The sequence below is a fragment of the Chlorocebus sabaeus genome, chromosome 12 (assembly GCF_047675955.1).
Source record: "Chlorocebus sabaeus isolate Y175 chromosome 12, mChlSab1.0.hap1, whole genome shotgun sequence".
Classification (NCBI taxonomy): Eukaryota; Metazoa; Chordata; class Mammalia; order Primates; family Cercopithecidae; genus Chlorocebus; species Chlorocebus sabaeus.
Window position 1 is genome coordinate 103,655,151 of NC_132915.1, and position 21,818 is coordinate 103,676,968.

General features: G+C 55.7%; 1 protein-coding gene across 19 annotated transcripts in view; it reads left to right on the top strand.

Moving 5' to 3' along the window:
• DNM1 (dynamin 1) overlaps positions 1–21,818 on the top strand; it is a 50,852-nt gene that overhangs the window by 27,696 nt on the left and 1,338 nt on the right. For 6 of the 19 annotated variants that reach the window (XM_073021970.1, XM_073021971.1, XM_073021972.1 and 3 more), the window contains exons 11-22: positions 3,988–4,074; positions 7,411–7,481; positions 7,703–7,754; positions 7,959–7,970; positions 10,202–10,315; positions 14,366–14,475; positions 15,257–15,368; positions 15,808–15,819; positions 16,473–16,643; positions 18,037–18,278; positions 18,646–18,861; positions 20,998–21,034. In XM_073021970.1, the coding sequence (XP_072878071.1) occupies positions 3,988–4,074; positions 7,411–7,481; positions 7,703–7,754; positions 7,959–7,970; positions 10,202–10,315; positions 14,366–14,475; positions 15,257–15,368; positions 15,808–15,819; positions 16,473–16,643; positions 18,037–18,278; positions 18,646–18,861; positions 20,998–21,019 (1,221 nt within the window). In that variant the 3' untranslated portion in view covers positions 21,020–21,034. Of the gene's footprint in view, positions 1–3,987; positions 4,075–7,410; positions 7,482–7,702; positions 7,755–7,958; positions 7,971–10,201; positions 10,316–14,365; positions 14,476–15,256; positions 15,369–15,807; positions 15,820–16,472; positions 16,644–18,036; positions 18,279–18,645; positions 18,862–20,287; positions 20,290–20,997; positions 21,035–21,818 lie in introns of all 19 variants that reach the window. The other 13 variants (XM_073021960.1, XM_073021966.1, XM_073021959.1 and 10 more) reach the window with 6 other exon arrangements.

A 21,818-nucleotide genomic window follows, 5' to 3' on the forward strand; every position in this document is an offset into this window, starting at 1 on the left:
TATTCACCATAGGAATCTTTTGATTTTCACTTCACAGATTTTATTACTGCCATGCAGTAGGCACTAAGAAACATGAAGTTTTTTTTGTTTTGTTTTGTTTTGTTTGAGATGGAGTTTCGCTCTTGTTGCCTAGGCTGGAGTGCAACGGCGCGATCTCGGCTCACTGCAACCTCTGCCATACAGGTTCAAGCAATTCTCCTGCCTCAGTCTCCGAGTACCTGGGATTACAGGTGCCCGCCACCACACCCAGCTAGTTTTTTGTTTTTTTAGTAGAGACGGGGTTTTACCATGTTGGCCACGCTAGTCTCGAACTCCTGACCTCAGGTGATCCACCCGCTTCGGCCTCCCGGAGTGCTGGGATTACAGGCATGAGCCACCACACTCAGCCCACTTCATAAATTTTAGTCATGCTCTAATCTTTTTTTTTTTTTTTGAGACGGAGTCTCGTTCTGTAGCCCAGGCTGGAGTGCAGTGGCACGATCTTGGCTCACTGCAAGCTCTACCTCCCAGGTTCACTCCATTCTCCTGCCTCAGCCTCCCGAGTAGCTGGGACTACAGGCATCTGCCACCATGCCCGGCTAATTTTTTGTATTTTTAGTAGAGATGGGGTTTCACCGTGTTAGCCAGGATGGTCTCGATCTCCTGACCTTGTTATCCACCCGCCTCGGCCTCCCAAAGTGCTAGGATTACAGGCCTGAGCCACTGCGCCCGGTGTCATGCTCTAATCTTTTACAGTGAGTCTGTGTGATTTTTTTTTCTTTGTCTTTTTTTTTTTTTTTTTCTTGAGACAGAGTCTTGCTCTGTCGCCCAGGCTGGAATGCAGTGGCACGATCTCGACTCACTGCAACCTCTGCCTCCCGGGTTCAAACGATTCTCGTGACTCAGCCTCTTAAGTAGCTGTGATTAAAGGCATGCGCCATCATGCCCAGCTAATTTTTGTAATTTTAGTAGAGATGGGATTTCACCATGTTAGCCAGGCTGGTCTCGAACTCCTGACCTCAAGTAATCCACCTGCCTCAGCCTCCCAAAGTGCTGGGATTGCAGGCATGAGCCACTGTGCCCTGCCATCTGTGTGATTTTTGTGAGCAAAAAAAACTGATCAACAAATATTTGAAAAGGAAACATTTGGTCTACAAGGAGGAAACGGATACTTTTGCCTTTTTGTTGTTGTAGTTGTTGTTGTTGTTGTTGTTGGAGACAGAGTTTTGCTCTTGTTGCCCAGGCTAGAGTGCAATGGCACGATCTCGGCTCACTGCAACCTATACCTCCTGGGTTCAAGCGATTCTCCTGCCTCAGCCTCTCAAGTAGCTGGGATTAGAGGCACACCCCACCATGCCCGGCTACTTTTGTATTTTTAGTAGAGATGGGGTTTCTCCATATTGGTCAGGCTGGTCTCAAACTCCTGACCTCAGGTGATTCACCCGCCTCAGCCTCCCAATGTACTGGGATTACAGGTGTAAGTCACCGCACCCCACCACTTTTGCCTTTTGATTGGTTTAGTGGATCATAATTATTTTTTTCCTTATAGTCAAAACTCACCTATCTTTGTATGTGTATTTTTTTCCTTCCCTCGAGTTTTCTAAGTTTAGCAAGTCACTCCTGCCAGAGGTTTAAAGAGTGTTAATAAGTGAACTCTCATTACTCCTAGCCCTGCTGGGATTAGACTTGCCATCTCTGAGTGAAATCAAGAGTTTAATGTTGGGCATGGGGTGTGCTGCTCAGTTCTCTCAACAACCCTAGGAGGGAAGGTGTCATTACTACCCCATTTTCCACATGGAGAAACTGAGGCCCAGAGCAGTCTGGTCACTTTCCTAAGGAGAGTCAGCAGACAGTGGCTGGCTTTGAACCCAGGGCTGAATGGCTCCAGGGGCTGTGTCCCTGACCGCTAACCCAGGGGACTCCAGGCTGACCGCCCCCCAGCCAACGGCTGAGAGGGGAAAGTTCCTTTTGAAAAGCTGGCGAAACGTCCTGGAAATGTTCAGAGGCAGCCAGAATGGAAAAAGATGCTCAAAGGGAACAGAACTTCTCAAAGGGGTGGAGGCTGCCCTGCCATGGGTGACACGTGGAAAACTTGAGACATGTGACATCCAGGCGGTTAGTGGGAGAATTGGTCATGCTCTTTGGCAAATTGCTCCCTCCTCCTCCCTCCTTCTCCCCGCTCCTCCAAACTCTACCCTGGGAGGGAGCACTTGGGACCACCTCAGAGGAGGCTTAGTGGTGGTGACCCAGTCCTAAATGTCTGCCCAGACGTGGAGACTGCAAAGAGCAGGAGCTCTTCCTTGAGCCTCAGGAGCAGTGGGGTCCACAGAGCCCCTCTAGTCACTGTTTTTAAGCCCCTGGTCTCAGGCTGCCCCTCCCTCAGGCCTCCTGAGCTTAGCCACATCAGCCACACCCTTGGCACAGCCACGGGATGATGGGTGTGATGTGGGCATCCCTCGTGTTGGCATCCTGGACCGATATCCAGGGCACTGCTTTCTCCCCATCCTCCTGCCTCTCCTGATGCCCCTCCTCGAAACTCCTCGGCCCCCATCCTGCCCTCAGAATCACCACCTGTGACTTAGGCACACCAATCCCTGGGCCTTTTCCTCCACTGGGGGACCCATCTGAAGGGCCTGACCCAGCCACGGGAAGAAGGACGAGGAGCGCTCCCAGCTTTGCCCCATCACGCTGCCTGGGCCCCAGGTGGCCAGTGCGTGGGGAGGATGGGCCCACAGGACCGGAGCCCCTGGGGGTAGGCTCCCAACAACAGAAGCGCACTGAGTCTCCTCCCCGGGAAGATCTGATCATGGGCCAGAGGGCTGAGGACCCTGTGCCACTCACCCTGGCATCCATCCTTCATTCATTCCCTCATTCTCCAACACGCCCTCTTCCAGCACTGGCCATGGGCCTGGCCCTGCCCCAGCCCTGCCTCAGGGGCAGTTGCAACCCAGTTGATTGGAGGAGGTGGAGTGGGAGAGGAGTGGAGAGAGGCCCCTAACTCAGCTCTCAGGCAGTCGGGGCAGGCTTTCTGGAGGAGCTGAAGTCCGGCAGAACCTTGTAGTCAAGTGAATTACCTGGGCCGTGTCCAGAGCCCGACTGAGCCGAGGGCACGATTCACAGGCAGAGGGGGATGGGCATGGAGCAACTTCCCCTTCAGCCTCCCTTCATAAGAACTAGGGGGAAAAGGGTGCTGCTGAGCTCCTACCCCAAGGGAGTGGGGTCGAGAGAGTGTGGCTGGCCAGAGCCGGGCAGATGTGGTTGGGGATGGTGGTGCCAGGCAGGGGCATGCAAGGGAAACAGCTGAATGGATTCCACCAAGAGGGCCAGGGCCCAGCCAGGCCCCGCGGGGTACTGCTCATGCTGCTGGCCCCCGCCTCGCATGACCCTAGCCCTTGCATGCTTTTGCCTGTGTTTCCTGCATGTCCTCTGGTGTGACTGCTGGTTTCCCCCGAACCCCCTCCCCAGCTCTGACAAGGAGCATTGCCTGTCCCCAGCCTGACTCAGGAGGCCAACTGGCACCTTGGGCCCTGTCCTCCCCCGATTCCTCCTGGATAGGAATCCGGAGGCTGTCCCCTGCCCGATTCCCCGTCTAGCTGTCCCTCCACGCCTTTAGGAAGGCACAGGGTAGCCCTGAGGATGAGGGAACACCTTGGGAGCTAACGGTCCCAAGGTCTCGACCTAACCAGTCAGTGGGGCAGCCTCATTCCCATGGCCTTTCTCCCACGGGAACCACCCCTTTGCCCTGAAGTTGCCCGGGTAGGCCAGTGAAGAGGGCCTGGAACCAGGAAGACCCTTGAATCGCCATTTGGAACCCACACTTGGGGGAAAGGGGTGGCCGTGGCTTGGTGCCATCAGTGTCCTGGGACCCCAGGTCTCTCTTCCCTGCGTCGTGGGCGTTCTGTGTGTGCCTCCCACCCTGCGCCGCGGATCCCTGGACTCGTGGGGTGTGGGTGCTCCCTACCCATGCCCCCTGTGTACGTGGCTTTCTGCCCTCCTGCCCTTCCCCAGCTCCAGCAGTACCCGCGGCTGCGGGAGGAGATGGAGCGCATTGTGACCACCCACATCCGGGAGCGCGAGGGCCGCACCAAGGAGCAGGTGAGCCCCGCGGCACCCGGCCTGGCCGCGCCTTCCTTCCCCTCCTGGCCGCCTGCACCTTCCACTCCTGGCCCTGGGGTCACTTCCTTCTTGTTTTGTCTCTTCGGTCTCAGTCGTCCTCCCTCTCATACTGACTCTCTGCTTCTCTCTCTTTTTTATTGTTGTAAAATACACATAACATACCACTTTAGCCGTGTTTCAGTGCACAGTTCAGTGGCACTAAGTACATTTGCGTTGTTGCACAGCATCATCCATCCACAGAACTCTTTGTTTTTGAGACAGAGTCTTGCTCTATCACCCAGGCTGGAGTGCAATGGTGTGATCTCAGCTCACTGCAACCTCCGCTTCCTGGGTTCAAGCGATTCTCTTGCCTCAGCCTCCCGAGTAGCTGGGACACAAACATAAACACTGAATGCCACCTCTGAGCTGCATGGAGCAGAGGTGAACAGGGCCCATCGTGGCCCTCATGGAGCTCAGAGACGAGTCCTCCTTCCTGATCCATGTCTGCATGCCTCTACCTGTCTGTTGTAGGCCCCTCTGGCTCCCATTTCCATTTCCGGTTTTCACACATCTCTCCATGGTGGTGCCATCTCCATTCATTCATGTTTTTGTTGTTGATGTCATATTTTTAAATCCTTATTGATTGCTTTTTAATTACAAACATCATAAATACTCAATAAAAGATTCAATCAGTATTGAAGTGGTTAAATTACAAGGAGATAGCCCTCCATTCACTCTTCCCCACCCCCAGTTCTTCCTGAAAAATAACCATTAGTAACAGTTTGGGACTCCACACAGTGGCTTATACCTGTAATCCCAGTACTTTGGGAGGCCTAGGTGGGAGGATTATATGAGCCCAGGAGTTTGAGACCAGCCAGGGCAACATGGCAAGACCCCGTCTCTACAAAAAAATTTAAAAACTAGCTAGGTGAGGCAGCATGCACCTGAATTCCTAGCTACATGGGAGGCTGAGGTGGGAGGATCGCTTGAGCCCCGGAAGCGGAGGCTGCAGTGAGCTGTGATCATGCCACTGCATTCCAGCATGGGCAACACAGCGAGACTCTGCCTCAGTAATACCCCAAAAAGCAAAACAGTTTAGTGTGTCACCTTGCAGGCATTTTCTTACGCAGGTGCACTCACACACAAACACACACAATCCAGATTCCATCTTTATCCTAAACCACGATCCTGCTGTGTGCCTTGCCTTTTTCTTCTGAAGATAATCGTAATATCTAACATCTGTTGAGTATCTCATCTTCTGTGTCTTCACCAGTTCTAAGAGGAAGAAACTCTACATTTGTGGAATCTGAGGCTGAGGACAGACCCCAAGCTCATAGGAAGCAGTGGGGCTTGGGTCTGAACCTGGCGTTCTTTGTGCCATCTGGAAAGTCATTCTTATCACTTCTCAATTCCAAATCTGTTCACACTTAATCGTTTGCAAGGGTCTTTTCAGGCCAGAACCTGGACATTATCCTTGTTCTTTTTTTTTTTTTTTTTTTTTTTTTGCTTTTTTTTTTTTTTGAGATGGAGTCTAGCTCAGTTGCCCAGGCTGGAGTGCAGTGGCTTGATCTCGGCTCACTGCAACCTCTGCCTCCCAGGTTCAAGTCATTCTCCTGCCTCAGCCCCCCAGTTAGCTAGGACCACAGGTGCACATCACCACACCTGGCTAATTTTTGTATTTTTGTAGAGACAGGGTTTCACCATGTTGGCCAAGCTGGTCTTGAACTTGTGACCTCAAGAGATCTGCCTGCCTCGGCCTCCCAAAGTGCTGGGATTACAGGTGTGAGCCACCCCGACCGGCCCATCCTTGTTCTTTTGAACAGCTGCAGGGTGCTTTCTTGTCTAGAGAGTATCATAATCTATTTCACCCTCAGATAGCCACTGGCTTGCTCCCAATTTTTCTCTATTACAAACTGTACTACTTTGAATACTCTGGTTCCTGTATCTTTGCTTACTTGTTGAGTGTATCTGTGAGATACAATTCTGGAAGTGAATATGTGCATTGCTTGTTTTTTTTTTTTTTTTTTGAAATAGGGACTCGCTGTGACACCCAGGCTGGAGTGCAGTGGTGCCATTATGGCTCACTGCAACCTCTGCATCCCTGGGCTCCAGTGATCCTCCATCTCAGCTTCCCAAGTAGCTGGGACCACAGGCGTGCACCACTACACCTGGTTAATTTTTCTATTTTTTGTAGAGACAGGGTTTCTCCATGTTTCCCAGGTTGGTCTTGAATTCCTAGGTTCAAGCGATCCTCCTGCCTCAGCCTCCCAAAGTGCTGGGATTATGGGCATGAGCCACCACACCCAGCCCTGAACATTTTAATGTTTGTTAAATATTGCCAATTGCCCTACGAGAAGGTGATACTGATTTACACTTCCATCAACAATATATGAGAGAGCTCATTTCCCAACACTTGTGCCATGCTGATCATTTAAAAAACTTCTTTTTGTTTGTTTGTTTGTTTGTTTGAGATGAAGTTTCGCTCTTGTTGCCCAGGCTGGAGTGCAGTGGCATTATCTCAGCTCACTGAAACCTCTGCCTCCTGGGTTCAAGTGATTCCCCTGCCTCAGCCTCCAAGTAGCTGGGATTACAGGCATGTGCCACCATGCCCAACTAATTTTGTATTTTCAGTAGAGACGGGATTTCTCCATGTTGGCCAGGCTGATCTCAAACTCCCGACCTCAGGTGATCTGCCCACCTTGGCCTCCCAAAGTGCTGAGATTACAGGTGTGAGCCACCGCACCTGGCTAAAAGCCTCATTTTTAACTTACATTTCTTTATTAATGACGGTAAGGATTTTTACACATCCTTAGTGGTTGTATGCATTTCTTCTGTGAATTATTCATCATGTTCTTGACTATTTTGGTCTTTCATCCTCTTCTCTCCTCTCTTATTTTCTTTTCTTTTCTCTCAGGATTTTGCTCTGTCTTCTAGGCTTGAGTGCAGTGGTGCAATCTTGGCTCACTGCAGCCTCAACTTCCTGGGCTCAATCAATCCTCCCGCCTTAGCCTCCCAAGCAGCTGGGACTACAGGCACATGCCACTACGCCTGGCTAACTTTTGTATTTTTTGGTAGAGACAGGTCTTCCTATGTTGCCCAGGCTGGTCTTGAACTCCTAGGCTCAAGCAGTCCTCCCACTTCTACCTCCCAAAGTGCCGAGATTACAGGTGTGAGCCACCATGCTCAGCTTTTGTCTTTCACTAATGGTAGGGACTATATTTATTATGGATACTAACCTTCTACATGTGCTGCAAGTATTTTTCTCCCAGCTTGCCCTGCGTTTTAAAACTTTGTGGTGTCTTTTCCGCTTGCCCACCAACTTACGTATCCTTGAAGGTCATGCTTCTCATCGATATCGAGCTGGCTTACATGAACACCAACCATGAGGACTTCATAGGCTTTGCCAAGTGAGTGCTCTCCCTGGGCAAAAAGTGAATGCTCCCTGGGCAGAGAAGGTAATAACGTGTGTGTATGTGTGTGTGTGTGTGAGTGTGTGAGTGTGTGAGTGTGTGTAGAGCCCAGGTCTGCTAGGTTAACCCGCTGGGTCCTATGCCCACTAAGCAGTGGGCACTAGAGCTGAGCCTCTTGAAAGGAGAAGTTCTGAGACTCCTCCCCTCCCTCCCATTAGTGCTCAGCAGAGGAGTAACCAGATGAACAAGAAGAAGACTTCAGGGAACCAGGTGAGTGGGCCCCAGCACCCCAGACCGAGGGATGGAGGGTGCTGGACGGATGCCAGACTCTGAGAGCTCCTCCCCTGAGGGGAAGAGTCCCAAGGGGGCCAGGGACCTGTCAGCCACCAGCCTCAAGCCTCCCACTCTGCCTCAGTAACCCTCTCTCCTCTCTCCCCGATGCCTCTCGTGGTTGCTATGGTTACCTCTTTGCAGGATGAGATTCTGGTGAGTACCAGGACTGGGGCTCTCGGCTTGTATAGTAAGGGGGCGGAGGGTCCATCGGCAGTGGGAATCTGCAGTGGGTAGGAGGGCACCCTTTGGCTGAAGCTGCTTGTACACACCAGCCCCTGGCATTTCACACCTGCCCTCAGACCAGAGGCAGGCCCAGCCGCATCCACCCGTCCATCTGTGTGCACCAGCCAAGCACCTACGTCAGGCAAAACTAGACCGTGTGGGGCTGGGTGGGTGAGAAGGCCGGGCCTGGCATGGAGTAGGTGCTCCTTAAACATCTGTTGGATGGATGGATGCACGTGAGTGAGACACGTTTTTAAGAAGCTGACAACCATCGCCTCCGGACTTGAATGGAGACACAAATGAGAAGTCAAGAGAAGTTAAGAAATCACTGCTCACCTGGCCTCCTGCTCTCTGTCCTTAGATGTCTGCGGAAACATCCCCGGTCCGAAGCGCTTGCTCAGTTGTACACATGAGCCCGAGGGTCCTCAGCTTTTCTTTCCATAGGTTCCAGAGGCCGTAGTTTCTTTGTAAGACTCTAGGTGTTTATGTGATTATTGGCTTAATGTCTATTTCCTTCCCAGGCCCCACAAGGGGAGGGCTGAGTCTGTCCCGTTTATCATTAAATCCTCAGCTCAAGCCCCGTGCCTGGCACGCAGTAGGTGCTCAACAGAATGAAGGGAGGAATGAACATAGTATCAGGACAATTCAATTCGGCCAACATTAGCTGTTGCCTACACGGTGCTGGCCCCTGGACAGGACGTGGAGACCTGGGCCTGCTGGTAGGGCCCAGCTAAGGTCCCTGAGAGCTCCATACAGGGTAGGGATTAGGAGAGCAGGAAGTCCCTGGTGCGGGGCTGCAGGGAGGGCTTAGGATGAGCAGAGAGGAGTTCAGGGTTGGGTGTGGCCAAAGGGGAGGACAAAGACTACAGGTTAGGGTGGGGAGCAGGTGGCAAGATCTGCTGGTCACATCCTGGGACAGTGGACTCAATTCCAGAGACGGTGACAAGACCCTGTGGGAATTCTCGTCTGATCGGAAAGGGGTGAGAGAGGCAGCTAGTGGCCTCCCCTCAGCTCAACTGCTGCTGGGCTGTGCAGCTTGGGTTCTCAGCCAGGTTCTCAGGGAAGCCAGAGAGGCATAAGGAGGGCTCCAGAAGCAAGCCTGGCCCCAGAGGGCTTTGCCACCAGCCCCAGGCCTCCTTGGGTCTTCTCTGGATGCTCAGAGAAGAATCTGGGGAGGTCAGGGTCCAGGAGGGAGCAGAAGCAATTCCCTCATCCTCTCGGTCTGATCCATGGCCAGCGCCTGGCCAGTGACCCTACCCCCGAAGTAGAATCTATAGGACCTGGACTGTGGCCATGGCTCTGGACAGTCCTGGGGACAGCTGCTTCCTGCCATGAAAAGGGACCTTAGCTTGTTACTCTGGGCACTTTGTGGCTCAGCCCTTGCCCCTGGGGACCTGGAGCCAAAGACCCTTAGAACCATACTATTATAGCTTTTATTTATTCATACTACAAATATGTATTGATCACTTACTATCTGCCAGGCCTTCTGCAAGGTGCTGGGATGTACTAGTGACCAAGAGTTCACGATTTAGCAGGGAGGCTACATCGACAGATAATCACACACACGCATGCAGAGAAGTTAATTAAAAATCAAAATCATGTTACAGAAGTCAACTTCAGGGAGTGATCAAAGATTATTATGGGAATCCTGATTTATACTGGGGGCCAGGAAAGGCCTGCCTGAGAATGTGAATTCTGACCTGATACCCGAAGGCTGAGTAGGAATTTGCCAGGCAAAAAGGAAGAAGTGCTTTCTAGGCAGAGGCAGCAGCAACATGTGTAAAGTCAGAAACACATCTCAGAACAGATGAGACCTTAAGCTTCCAAGACTCACAGTTGGCTTGCCCAATCGCCCCCATTAACTGCGCTTGCATATTCCTAGTGACAGGGAGCTCATCCCCTACCCAGGCCTCCAGTCCCTTACTCGGCCAGGTCTGCCTGTCAAAGGCTCTTTATCCTGAGCTGATCTCTGTCTTCCTCTGTCTTCCACTGTGTTCACTTGTGGTTCAAACCAAGGCAGGTCTGGCCCCCACCCTCCCTGACTGCCAGGCCTCCGAGAGCTGGGGAAGGGGTGGGGTTCCGAATGCCTCTCTTTGCCCACCCCATCCCCCACAGGGAGGCTCAGGCCCTGTCCGCTGACCTCCTGCCCCACCACCCTCCAGGTCATCCGCAAGGGCTGGCTGACTATCAATAATATTGGCATCATGAAAGGGGGCTCCAAGGAGTACTGGTTTGTGCTGACCGCTGAGAATCTGTCCTGGTACAAGGATGATGAGGTGAGTCAAGGGCCAGTAGTCATCAAGGGGCTGGGCTGGTGGCCAGAGTCAGGCTCAGACCCTCCTATGGGCTTGGAGTGGGCTGGACCGTGGAATAGGGTTTTAAAATGTCTCATCAAAGATCCGTGGGCAGGCCGGGCATGGTGGCTCACACCTGTAATCCCAGCACTTTGGGAGGCTGAGGCGAGTGGATCACCTAAGGTCAGAAGTCTGAAACCAGCCTGGCCAAAATGGTGAAACCCTGTCTCTACTAAAAATACAAAAATTAGCCTGGCATGTTGGCAGGCACCTGTAATCCCAGCTACTAGGGAGGCTGAGACACAAGAATGCCTTCAACCCGGGAGGCGGAGTTTGCAGTGAGCCGAGATTGCACCATTGCACTCCAGCCTGGGCAACAGAGCGAGACTCCTTCTCAAAAAAAAAGGATCCACGGGTGGAGCTGGGATGCAAGGGTCCAAGGCAGGTGACCCTGGGGGTTCAGGGGGAGGCACCCTCTCACCCAGGTTGGAAGAAGAAGATGGCTTAGCAGGACTGAGGAGCCTGGGGCTAAGTGCCCTGGGGAGGGTGGGCAGGGGCCTTGGGTGCCCCTCCCTGACCCTGCGGCCCAGCGGCCTTCCTGTTTTCCCCGCTGCAGGGCGTGCCGCCTGCTCTGTGGCCCCCACAGGCCCATGACACACACGAGTCCAGCTGCCAGACACCCGGTTAACCCCTGCACCCCAGTCCCCTAGACCCCTGCAGTCCAAGGGAAATACGCAGAGTGCCCCCAGGCTGAGGGGCAAGGAGTGTGGGGGCCCTGCCGAGTTGCCACAAAAAAACCCTCCCCGCCCACTAGGGTGCACAGAAGCCCCTGCCACCTCCTTCCCCTGTTGCTGGTCTCCTTTAAGAATGAGTCTATTTGGCTTTCACATCTGGATTCCAGAGGTGACCAGAGAGAATGGGGAGGGCTGGGGGTGGGCTTGTGGTAATGAACTCCAGCTGGCCAAGGAGTGGGGGAAGGGACCCTCTTCTTCCTGAGGGGCTGTTGGAGGCTACAGCACCCTCAATAGGGGAGCGGGGCTCTGGGTGGGGCCTGTGATTTTGGCATCCAAGCCCCCTCCCAGGTCCCTGTCTCCTCCAAGTTTGTCCTGGGCAGGGGCCCCAACTCTCCACCTTGGGAGGGGCCCTCTGTCGTCACTGGCGGGGGCGCCAAGCCATCTGGACCTCATTACCCCAACCCTGGCCTCCCCCAGCATGGGAGCCCCTGGAAGGGATGGAGTGTGTGGTGGCGTGGGGTGCGGGTAGGGGGCGGCTTCCTGCCGGTCACTCTGCAGGCTGCCTAGATGCCCCCATGGGTTTGGGGTCTCCCATGTTGAGGTTCCTTACACAGGGCCAGGGAGACCATGTGACCTGGGGCTGAGGGCCTGAGACCTGGCGATACTGTGGGGGAGGGGCGCGTGCCACTGAGGGGGTCCCCTGTCCTTGTGCCTGAGCCTCTAGGTCTTTCTGGAGATTTTGTGTACATCTGAGTTCAGTCGTGTGCGAAAACAGCTCTGAGAATCGTATGTGGGGAGGTGGCAGTGGGCTGTGGGCTGTGGGTGCTGGGAGGCAGGGTGTGTGTGTGTGTGTGTGTGTGTGGCTTGTGGGTCTGGTGTGTGGGTGTTTTTTAGGAGTGTGACTGGGGTATAAGCATCTAGGTGTGTTTGGAATATGTGGTCTGCATTTGCATCTGGGGGTGAAATCTGTGTACCTGCGGAGTGACTCTGGGCACATGCCTGTACTTGGGATGTAAATGCAGGTGTGTGTGGGGAGGGGGCTCCGGAGGGAAGGTGTGAGTATGGGGTGTTTGAGAATCTGTGTGTGTCTTTGGGATGTGAGAATGGGGGGAGTGTTCCAGTCGTGAGGGTGTGTATGGGTGTGTGTGCATGCACTTGTGTGTGTCTGGGACACGGGTGTGAGATTGAAAGTATGGGGGTGCTCATGTATGTGAGTTCTGGGGTTGTGAGTGTCAAGGTGCGTGTATGTTGAATGTGAGTGGATTTTTGCACTAGGACCACTGGGGATGTGGAGGTGGTCCAGGCTGGTGGGAGAGAGGTCTATACTTCTCTACCCAGCCGCCAGCCCTCAGGTTTTGGGGTGAGGGAGGCTCTTTGGGCAGACCGGCAGCTGCCCACATCCCCAGTCCCCATTGACCCCCCCATCCTCTCAGTCTTCCTTGGCCACCCTTCCCCCATCACCGCTACCCCCCACCAGTCCCACAGCAGGGTGGCACCCCCATCCCTCTGTGCCTCCTCCCAGCCCACCCTGTGCCCCAACGCCCTGGCTCCAGGCTCCGGTTCTGGGATGGCAGGCAGGGGTCGGTCCAGCTCTCCAGTGGCGGCGGCGCCGAGGGTCTAACCCAGCCCAGCCTAACCAATGTGCAGACTACTGTACAATTTGGGAGTCCTGAACAGATAGTCTAAACACTGGGTAGACGGAGTGGAGGTGTCCTCTGGTCCATCCAGGCAGCAGTGTCTGTCCATCCGGTGGGCCCTTCAGCCCCATCCCCTGGAGATCCAAGAACCCCCCAACCCCAGCCTGTGTCCCCCCAGCCCCAGACCAGCCAGCCCGTGGTCCCCTCTCTGCTCCCAACTCCCCTTCTGCCTCCTTTGACGTGGCAGGGGTGAGCGGGAGCTGGGGCTGAGAAGGAGGGGCCTGAGGAGGGGGCCGGCCGGCAGGAAGGGAGGGGTGGGGGGAGGAGGCCGCTCCTACCTAGTGTCCAACCCCGAAGCGCAGGGCGGGTGGTGGCGGGGCCTCTCTCGAACGGTTCCAGATGTTCCCTGGCCGTGTGTGCAACTTCCTCCTCTCCTCCCCCAGCCGCCCTCTGGGGCTCCCGGCCACCCGCCTGGCATAAAGAGGGCTTTATGTGGCTGCATGGGCCAGGGGGGCGTGGGGGGCAGAGAGGGGTGGGCAGGATGACGCCAGGACAGGGGAGCAAGGTCCCCTTAAACCCAGCCCCCTACCTGAGACCCTAGGCAAGGCTCATGCCCAAGCTCTTTGAGTCCCCGAGGCCCACACAGACGACCCCCGTGAGCAAGTAGGGCATGGGTGACAAAAACCCCTCCCCTCTCCCAGAGCCCCATCCTGGGGTGTCTCCTCCCCAGATCCCTGAACCCCTCTCCTGGGACACAGCAGCCTACATACACACGTGCCCACACCAAGCATACACATGGGCCTAGCACCCTACACGCCTGTGCGAAGATACACATAACTCCTCCTAGACAGCTCTAGATAAATCAAACACACAGCCATTGTACCACAGTGTGCAGGTAAGATGTGCACCCCAGTATAAGCGTGTGGTAGAAGCTTGTGCATGGCTGTGCAAACTTAGTAGCCTTGCACAATTGCCACACACATCCACAAAGTGTGCACACATCCACATTGAGATGCAGACACGCTCACACTGACACGTGGTTCATGCTGGGCACCTCCCCAGATATACATGTGCACACACACAATAGGTAATATGTACTTGGGCTTGCATGTGTTGGCACAAACACACAACTACACACATGTTGCACACACAGGCACACCATCTCCAGGCTTGTGCCGGCTGCCTTATTGCTAACACATGGGGAGCTTGGGGGAGTGGGCTGAGCCAGCCCTTTGAAGCCGCTGGGGCTGGTGGCCCCCCTTCCTGGTCTCTGCAGTCAGGAAATGAAGTCAGAGGCGGCCAGGCCGGGGGCGAGAGAGGCCTGAGTGTGCGGTCCCTGCCTGAGGCCGGCCTGGCTTGTATCCAGGACTTGCCTGGGGAGGGATTGTGGGAGCCTCCTACACTCTCACCTCCCCACCCCTCACCAGCCTCCTAGCCTCCAACATATATGCAGAGCTAGTGGGACCGGCTGGAACGCCACTGGGGGCCGGCGGTGCCCAGGAGGCCTACGGTCCTGTGGCCAGGATTTTATCTAGCTGCACCTTCACAGTGGGAGGGGGCTGATGCCTAGAAGCCCCGGGCCAGTCAAGGGGACTCTTAGGGAGTGAGGTGTGGCAGAGAACAGTGCCAACCTCACTCATTGCTCCTACCTCCACCCACAGGAGAAAGAAAAGAAATACATGCTGTCTGTGGACAACCTCAAGCTGCGGGACGTGGAGAAGGGCTTCATGTCGAGCAAGCACATCTTTGCCCTCTTTAACACGGAACAGAGGTGCCTGCCTGCCCCTGGCTGTAACTGCTGCAGCCCCAAAACCACCCACACTGAGTAGAAGCTGGGTATAGGGATTCAGGGAGGAGAGGAACCTGCCCCAGGCCCCACAGCAAGCAATCCACTGACAGATGCTTACTGAGTTCCTGCTCTGAGCTAGACATCATGTCAAGATCTCCCATCCCCTCCCCTTCCCTTCCCTCCTCCTTCCCTCCCTCCTTTCCTTCCTCCCTTCCTTCCATCCTCCCTCCTTTCCTCCTTCCCTTTTTTCTTCCCTCCTTCCTCCCTCCCTCCCTTCCTCCCTTCCAGTCTCCCCTTCCCTCCCTCCCTCTATTCCTTCCTCCCTTCCATTGTCACCAGGCCTCTTCCTTCCTGACCCAAGGCTGACTCTCGTGGGCCCTCTGCTACTCAGAGATGAGGGTTCAATCCAGCTGCCATCAGAGGGGTCCTCAGAGAGCCACAGAAGAAGCTGGTGGGGTCTGGGCCCCAAGCTAGAGACTTCACTGAGTATGGTTGTCCCCTTATCAAAGGTCCAGTCCCCTTCTAAGCATTTTGCCACTCACTTCACTGAATCCTCAGTGACCCGAGGAGGCAGGAATTCTTATTAACCCATCTTCCCAATGAGGAAACCGAGGCTGAGAGAGAGGAAGGGACTTGCACAGGTCACACTGCTGGGAAATGAGCTGGCCTCAGGCATGGTGACCCCAAAGTCTGGGCATGCCCTTAACTCCCAGGGAGGGTGGGGCTTTGCCCATCTGCCCTCACTATCTGCCCTGTCTTGCAGGAATGTCTACAAGGATTATCGGCAGCTGGAGCTGGCCTGTGAGACACAGGAGGAGGTGGACAGCTGGAAGGCCTCCTTCCTGAGGGCTGGCGTATACCCTGAGCGTGTTGGGGTGAGTGGCAGGGCAAGGAGAGGAGGGGCAAGCGTGATCCTAGGGCCCCTGGGGCACCATCCTCAGTGATGCCAAGTCACGTCATGTTTCCGAGCCCTTATTTGGCTCAGAAATAATAGGAATCCTCCCCCCTACCCACTCTGGGTGTGGGAACAGAGATAAGTCTCCTGGTCCTCCCATCCTTCTCCAGTGGCAGTTTCACGTCTCTGTCTCTGTTGCAGATGGCATTTCTATATTCCCCTTTCTACGATGGTGGTTTCTTGTGACTGCCTTCTCTTTCCTCCCCTATTTCACTGTGGCGATGTCTAGAGTAGCCTGAGAGTTGGGGTGCAGTGTCCCAGGTTCACTCAATCTCTCCCCTTTTCCTCTCTGTATGTTTCCTTCGGCTGTGCTCCCTGGTGGTGGCGGCGGTGACAATGTTGGTGTGTGGGCCTCCCAGGACAAAGAGAAAGTGAGTGTGCCCTTCTTTTGCCTCCTGCCAGGCATCTGCAGCCTGGCACCAGCTCCAGCCAGGTTTTCAATCAAGGGACCTGGAGATGTTCTTTTCTAATTTCTGGATTGGGGGCAGGCGCAGTGGCTCGCGCCTGTAAACCCAACACTTTGGGAGGCCGAGGTGGGCGGATCATGAGGTCAGGAGTTCGAGACCAGCCTGGCCAACACGGTGAAACTGCATCTCTACTAAAAATACAAAAGTTAGCCAGGCATGGTGGTGCGCACCTGTAATCCCAGCTACTCAGGAGGCTGAGGCAGGACAATCGCTTGAACCCGGGAGGCAGAGGATGCAATGAACCAAGACAGCACCACTGCACTCCAGCCTGGGCGACAGAGCAAGACTCTCTCAAAATAATAATAATAATAATTTCTGGATTGGGAAATTGAAGCAAATTCTAGGCACTAGAGTCAGAACCAAGACAAGGCTGAATCAGGGGAGTCTAGGGTCCTGAGAGGCACAGGGATGGAGAGAGCCTGGTGTGTGTTCAGGCCAGTTGCTTCTCTCTGTGCCTCAATGTTCTGGGTACCTTTGGAGGGGCTGAGATCCTGGCAATGCCTGGAGCCTGGCTGCATGGCCTGGCCACCCTGATGCCCTTGTGTTCTCCATGGCAGGCCAGTGAGACTGAGGAGAATGGCTCCGACAGCTTCATGCATTCCATGGACCCACAGCTGGAACGGCAAGTGGAGACCATCCGGAATCTTGTGGACTCGTACATGGCCATTGTCAACAAGACCGTGCGGGACCTCATGCCCAAAACCATCATGCACCTCATGATTAACAATGTGCGTGCTCTGCCGCATGGGGGCAGGGAAGTCCTGTGGCACTGGGGACGCAGGTGGCCATGTTGGCCTGGGGGAGATGCCAACCAGCCCTATGGGACCAGGTCCAGGGAGGGAGGCACGGTCCAGACCAGAGCTGTCCGATAGAAATATAATGAGGGTCTGAGCACGGTGGCTCACACCTATAATCCCAGCACTGTGGGAGGCCAAGGCAGGCGGAACACTTGAGGTCAGGAGTTCAAGACCAGCCTGGCCAACATGGTGAAACCCCATCTCTACTAAAAATAGAAAAATTAGCTAGGTGTGGTAGCGTGAGCCTGTAATCACAGCTACTTGGGAGGCTGAGACAGGAGAATCACTTGAACCCGGGAGGCGGAGGTTGCAGTGGGCGGAGGTTGCAGTGAGTTGAGATCCTGCCACTGTACTCCAGCCTGGCCGACAGAGCAAGATTCCATCTCTAAAAAAAGAAAAAAAAAAGAAAAGAAAAGAAAGAAATATAATGAGGGGCTGGGCACGGTGGCTCATGACTGTAATCCCAGCACTTTGGGAGGCCAAGGCAGGAGGATCACTTGAGCCCAGGAGTTCAAGACCAGCTTGGGCAACACAGTGAGACCTCGTCTCTACACAGAAATTTCAAAGAACAGCTGGGGTTGGCTGGGCGCGGTGGCTCATGCCTGTAATCCCAGCACTTTGGGAGGCCAAGGTGGGCGGATCACCTGAGGTTGGAAGTTTGAGACCAGCCTGATCAACGTGGAGAAACCCTGTCTCTATTAAAAATACAAAATTAGCCGGGCGCGGTGGTACATGCCTGTAATCCCAGCTACTCGGGAGGCTGAGGCAGGAGAATTGCTTGAATGCGGGAGGTGGAGGTTGCGGTGAGCCAAGATTGTGCCATTGCGCTCCAGCCTGGGCAACAAGAGCAAAACTCCCTCTCAAAAAAAAAAATATACATATATAAAGAATAGCTGGGGTTGGTGGTAGCACGTGCCTGTAGTCCTAGCTACTGGAGAGGCTGACATTGGAAGATAAGTTTGAGCCCAGGAGGTTGAGGCTACAGTGAGTTGTAATCTTGCCACTGTACTCCAGCCTGGCGACAGAGCGAGACCCTATCTCAGAAAAAAAAAAAAAAACTGAGTAGACAAGTGTTCTGGTGGCGTGATAGGTCCTAAGTCCCCTCCCGGATCTGTGACCTTGGTCAGGTGACTTTTCCTGTGGACCTCAGTGTCCTCATCTGAGCGAGAAAAGCGCGGTGGGGAGGCGAATCTTCCAGTCTACGCAGTGTAGGAGCCGCGTGGGAAAAGCCATACCAGCTCACAGTCCCAGCAGGGCCCAGTGGGGCGGCCAGGGCGGCACAGGCGTCAAGTCCCCACCTCCTTCCCTCTTTGCCTACTCGCAGACCAAGGAGTTCATCTTCTCGGAGCTGCTGGCCAACCTGTACTCGTGTGGGGACCAGAACACGCTGATGGAGGAGTCGGCGGAGCAGGCACAGCGGCGCGACGAGATGCTGCGCATGTACCACGCGCTGAAGGAGGCGCTCAGCATCATCGGCGACATCAATACGACCACCGTCAGCACGCCCATGCCCCCGCCCGTGGACGACTCCTGGCTGCAGGTGCAGAGCGTACCGGCCGGACGCAGGTACCAGGGCCGGCCCCCACGGCCCCAAAGCCCCCCAGCCCGGGGCCCACGGGAGGAGTGCCGGGACCGGGCAGTGGCGCGCCCGCGTCACCGGAGTGGCTCCCACCTGGAGCGAGGGGCGGAGCTTAGAGAGGGAGGGGCTTGCCGCGGGGCGGGGCTTGCCGTGGAGAGCTGGCTGCGAGGCGGGGTGGAGCTGGGACGTTGGCGCCGCTGGGGGCGGGGCTTAAGCTCCGGCGACCGCCTCGGGGCGCGGCAGGGAGGGGCTTGCGTGCATGGGCGTGGCAAGCACTGGCCTGGGGCGGGGCCTCGGTGTGGGCGGAGCCGCTCATCTCGCCTCTCCTTGTTCCTCGCTCCCTGTCGCCCTCAGGTCGCCCACGTCCAGCCCCACGCCGCAGCGCCGAGCCCCCGCCGTGCCCCCAGCCCGGCCCGGGTCGCGGGGCCCTGCTCCTGGGCCTCCGCCTGCTGGGTCCGCCCTGGGGGGGGCGCCCCCCGTGCCCTCCAGGCCGGGGGCTTCCCCTGACCCTTTCGGCCCTCCCCCTCAGGTGCCCTCGCGCCCCAACCGCGCCCCGCCCGGGGTCCCCAGGTGAGTAGGGGCTGAATGCGGCTGGAGAGGCTGCCGGACGGGCGTGGCCGGGAGGGAAATGGGGCTGGATTCCAGAGCATCGGACCCGGCCGCCAGAACCGGCCGTTTCCATCCCAGGCAATCGGACTCTGGGTGCCGGAGCCACGCCACGTGTGGCCGAGGGCTGGCGGAGCCTGCCCCCGAGGGAGCGCTGAGTCCCGGAGGTGGTCGTTTCTGGGGAGGGGGCTGTGGGGCTCGTCCCACCTGCCCCCTTCTTTCCAGCACTTGCATGGCGCTTCCCTCTACTTTCACTCTTGGCGGCCGCCCACACGTTGCATTCCTCCTCCTTTCTTCTTCTTGCTGTCCTCCATCCTCCATTCCGTCCAATTCCTCTCCCAGCCCCTGCGGAGCCTACCTTAGGTCTGAGTCTGAACCCCTATCTGCTCTGGGTGTGTGGATTTCCTTCAGCTACCCTGATGTCCCCACTTCCCAGTCCTGACTCCTTTGAGCCATTCCAGGGGGTGTCCAGCCACTGGCCCACAGGAGCAGAGACTAGGCTGTGACTGTGTGACTAGAGAGGTGTGTGATGTGTGTGTGGGCGTGCACACGAGTGTGAGAGTGTAAGAATGGCACCCAGGCCCGGGCTAGGACAGGAGCAGCTGGGGAAGGAGCCTGGGGCCTTGGGCAATCTGATGGTTTTTTTCCTCCCCACCCCCACCCCCCGCTTCTGGCCCTACCCAATCTAAACCAATGTGGTAGGGGTGGCGGCAGGGGCAGGGATGGAAGTGGCTGAAGCCTGCTTCATTCCCAAAGATTTCTAAGGAAAAGCTTTCTACTGCATCCTTTGGCCTGACTTTCTTGACCCATGACCCTCTTTCAAGGAAGTTCACTCCGATTCCCAGTCTGCCCTGTTTCCACTGGCCACATTCTCTAAGGAAGAACACTGCAGGACAATAGCATCTGTTTTGTTTCTGCATGGCTGGAGGGTAGGGCTGTGGGTCTAGCACCCATAAACCAAAATGAGGCAGGGATTGGGGCTTGCCCTGTGATGCTCTGATGACCAAAGCAGATGGGTAGAGGCAAGCAGCATGGTATTGGGCAAGAGGACTGGACTGGGAGTCCAGAGATGTTGCTTTACCCTGGACCTTTAGACATGTCTCTTTCCCTCCCAGAGCTTCAGCATCCATTCTACCAAATGATGACATTCTGCCTTTCTCCCAGGGTGGCTGTGGGGATCGAGGGAGACAATGGCTATAGGGATGCTGTGTTAACTGCAGATGCAGCCGTAGGAGCACTTTGCTAACTACCAACGTGAGTTCAGATTTGGCACCAAGGTCTATGGTGCGGTGTGAGATATGTGACGTAAGGTTTGATGCCAGCCTGACTCCAGTCTTGCTAACACACATGAAACTTTTGGCAAATCATGACGCTACCTTGGGGAAAAGAGCAGTCTGGGAGAGCTTCTTCAAGGCAACCTGACTTCAGTGCGGTCTGAGGCATGGCTGAGATAGGCTTATGTGGCAAGGAGGGTATCTGGGTAAAGAGCTGCAGTGTGGGCAGAGGTGTAGTGTGGGCTGCATCGAGGACAGCCACTGGCCAAAGCAGAGAACAGAGACAGAATGAGGAAGAGCTCTGTGGGGAGGGTGGGACATAGGATGGAGAACCTTCAAAGTCCGAAGAGTTTGACTTGTTGGGGCTCAATGCTGTAGGCAGTAGGGAACCACAGAAGGCTCTTAGGTGGAGAAATGACAGCTGGACATTAGCGAGCTAGCCCTGTCTCCATGAGCAGCACGGGTGGTCCTCTGAGCACGCCAGGCACGAGTGTGCAGGGAGCTGGTGCAAATGCCTCTGTGTGCGGGTGAGCTTCTGTGTTGTGACTCTGCCCACACGTGTGCTTCAGTGTGCTGAGTGGCTGCATGCCCCAGATCCGTGCTGCACGTGCCGCCGGCCAGTGAGGGTGCTGGGCACCGGGAGGTGGCAGGGAAGGAGGCGTATGCGTGTTGTTTGTGGGCATGTGTGTTAGCGTGTGCATGTGGGCCATGGGGCCTCACAGCATGTGTGTGCACGCCCGGGCGTGTGCGTGTGTGTGTCCCCCACCCCCAGGCCTGTCCCACCCGTGCGTGTGAACTGCCATGTTGATTTCGTGCTGTCTTTCAGAATCACTATCAGTGACCCCTGAGGAGCGTCAGCCATGGTAGGTATTGCCTCACCGCCTGCTGCATGAACGGTGTGTCTGCCCCGCTGCACTAGCTCCACACGGGGCACGCACCTGGGACCTCAGCCAGGCTCCCCGCCCCTCCCTTCTGCAGCTGTAGACTTGCTCTTTCCTCTTTCTGTCCTTGTGCCGCTGGCTCTCTCACCTCCCTTCCCAGCGAGCCTCGGGACTCAGTGCCACTGCCCAAGGCCTCCATGGCTGAGCCTGGGGACTCTTGGAACAGGCTCCGTGCCCAAGCTGGCAGACATGGGTGCTCTCTGGAGCCGTCAGAGAGGGCAGAGAGCTCGTGGTTTATTGTGTAAAGGCTGGGAACTTGGAGGGGGTTGTGTGTGGGGCTGGACTGTGAGGCGGCCAGAGGCCTAGGAATGTCATCCTGGGCACACCGTGCCTGGTGTGCAGTCAGAGTCATGCTCCTGGGGTAAGGCATCCAGCTCCCAGCCTGGCAGCGCTGAGAGCCAACTCCACTGCAGAGCAGGGGTGATAGTCAGGGTACCACCTCCTCTATCTGCTGGCAATCCAGTGGTGATCTAGGGTAAAAGCTTGAGAGTCCCATACACACAGTCATCCCACAACACACCTCACAGGCCAGGCAGGGACACACAGCCCCCTTCCCTCCCTCCCAGGTACCGTCATAGCTGCTAGCATGTGACTGAAGGCAGTGTCCCTGGCCCCAGTTGAAGCACCGTAGCCAGCCAGCGGGCTCACGCACCTTGGCCTGTTGCTCCTAGGGTTACTTGTGCCATTCAGCCAAGGGGACGACCGT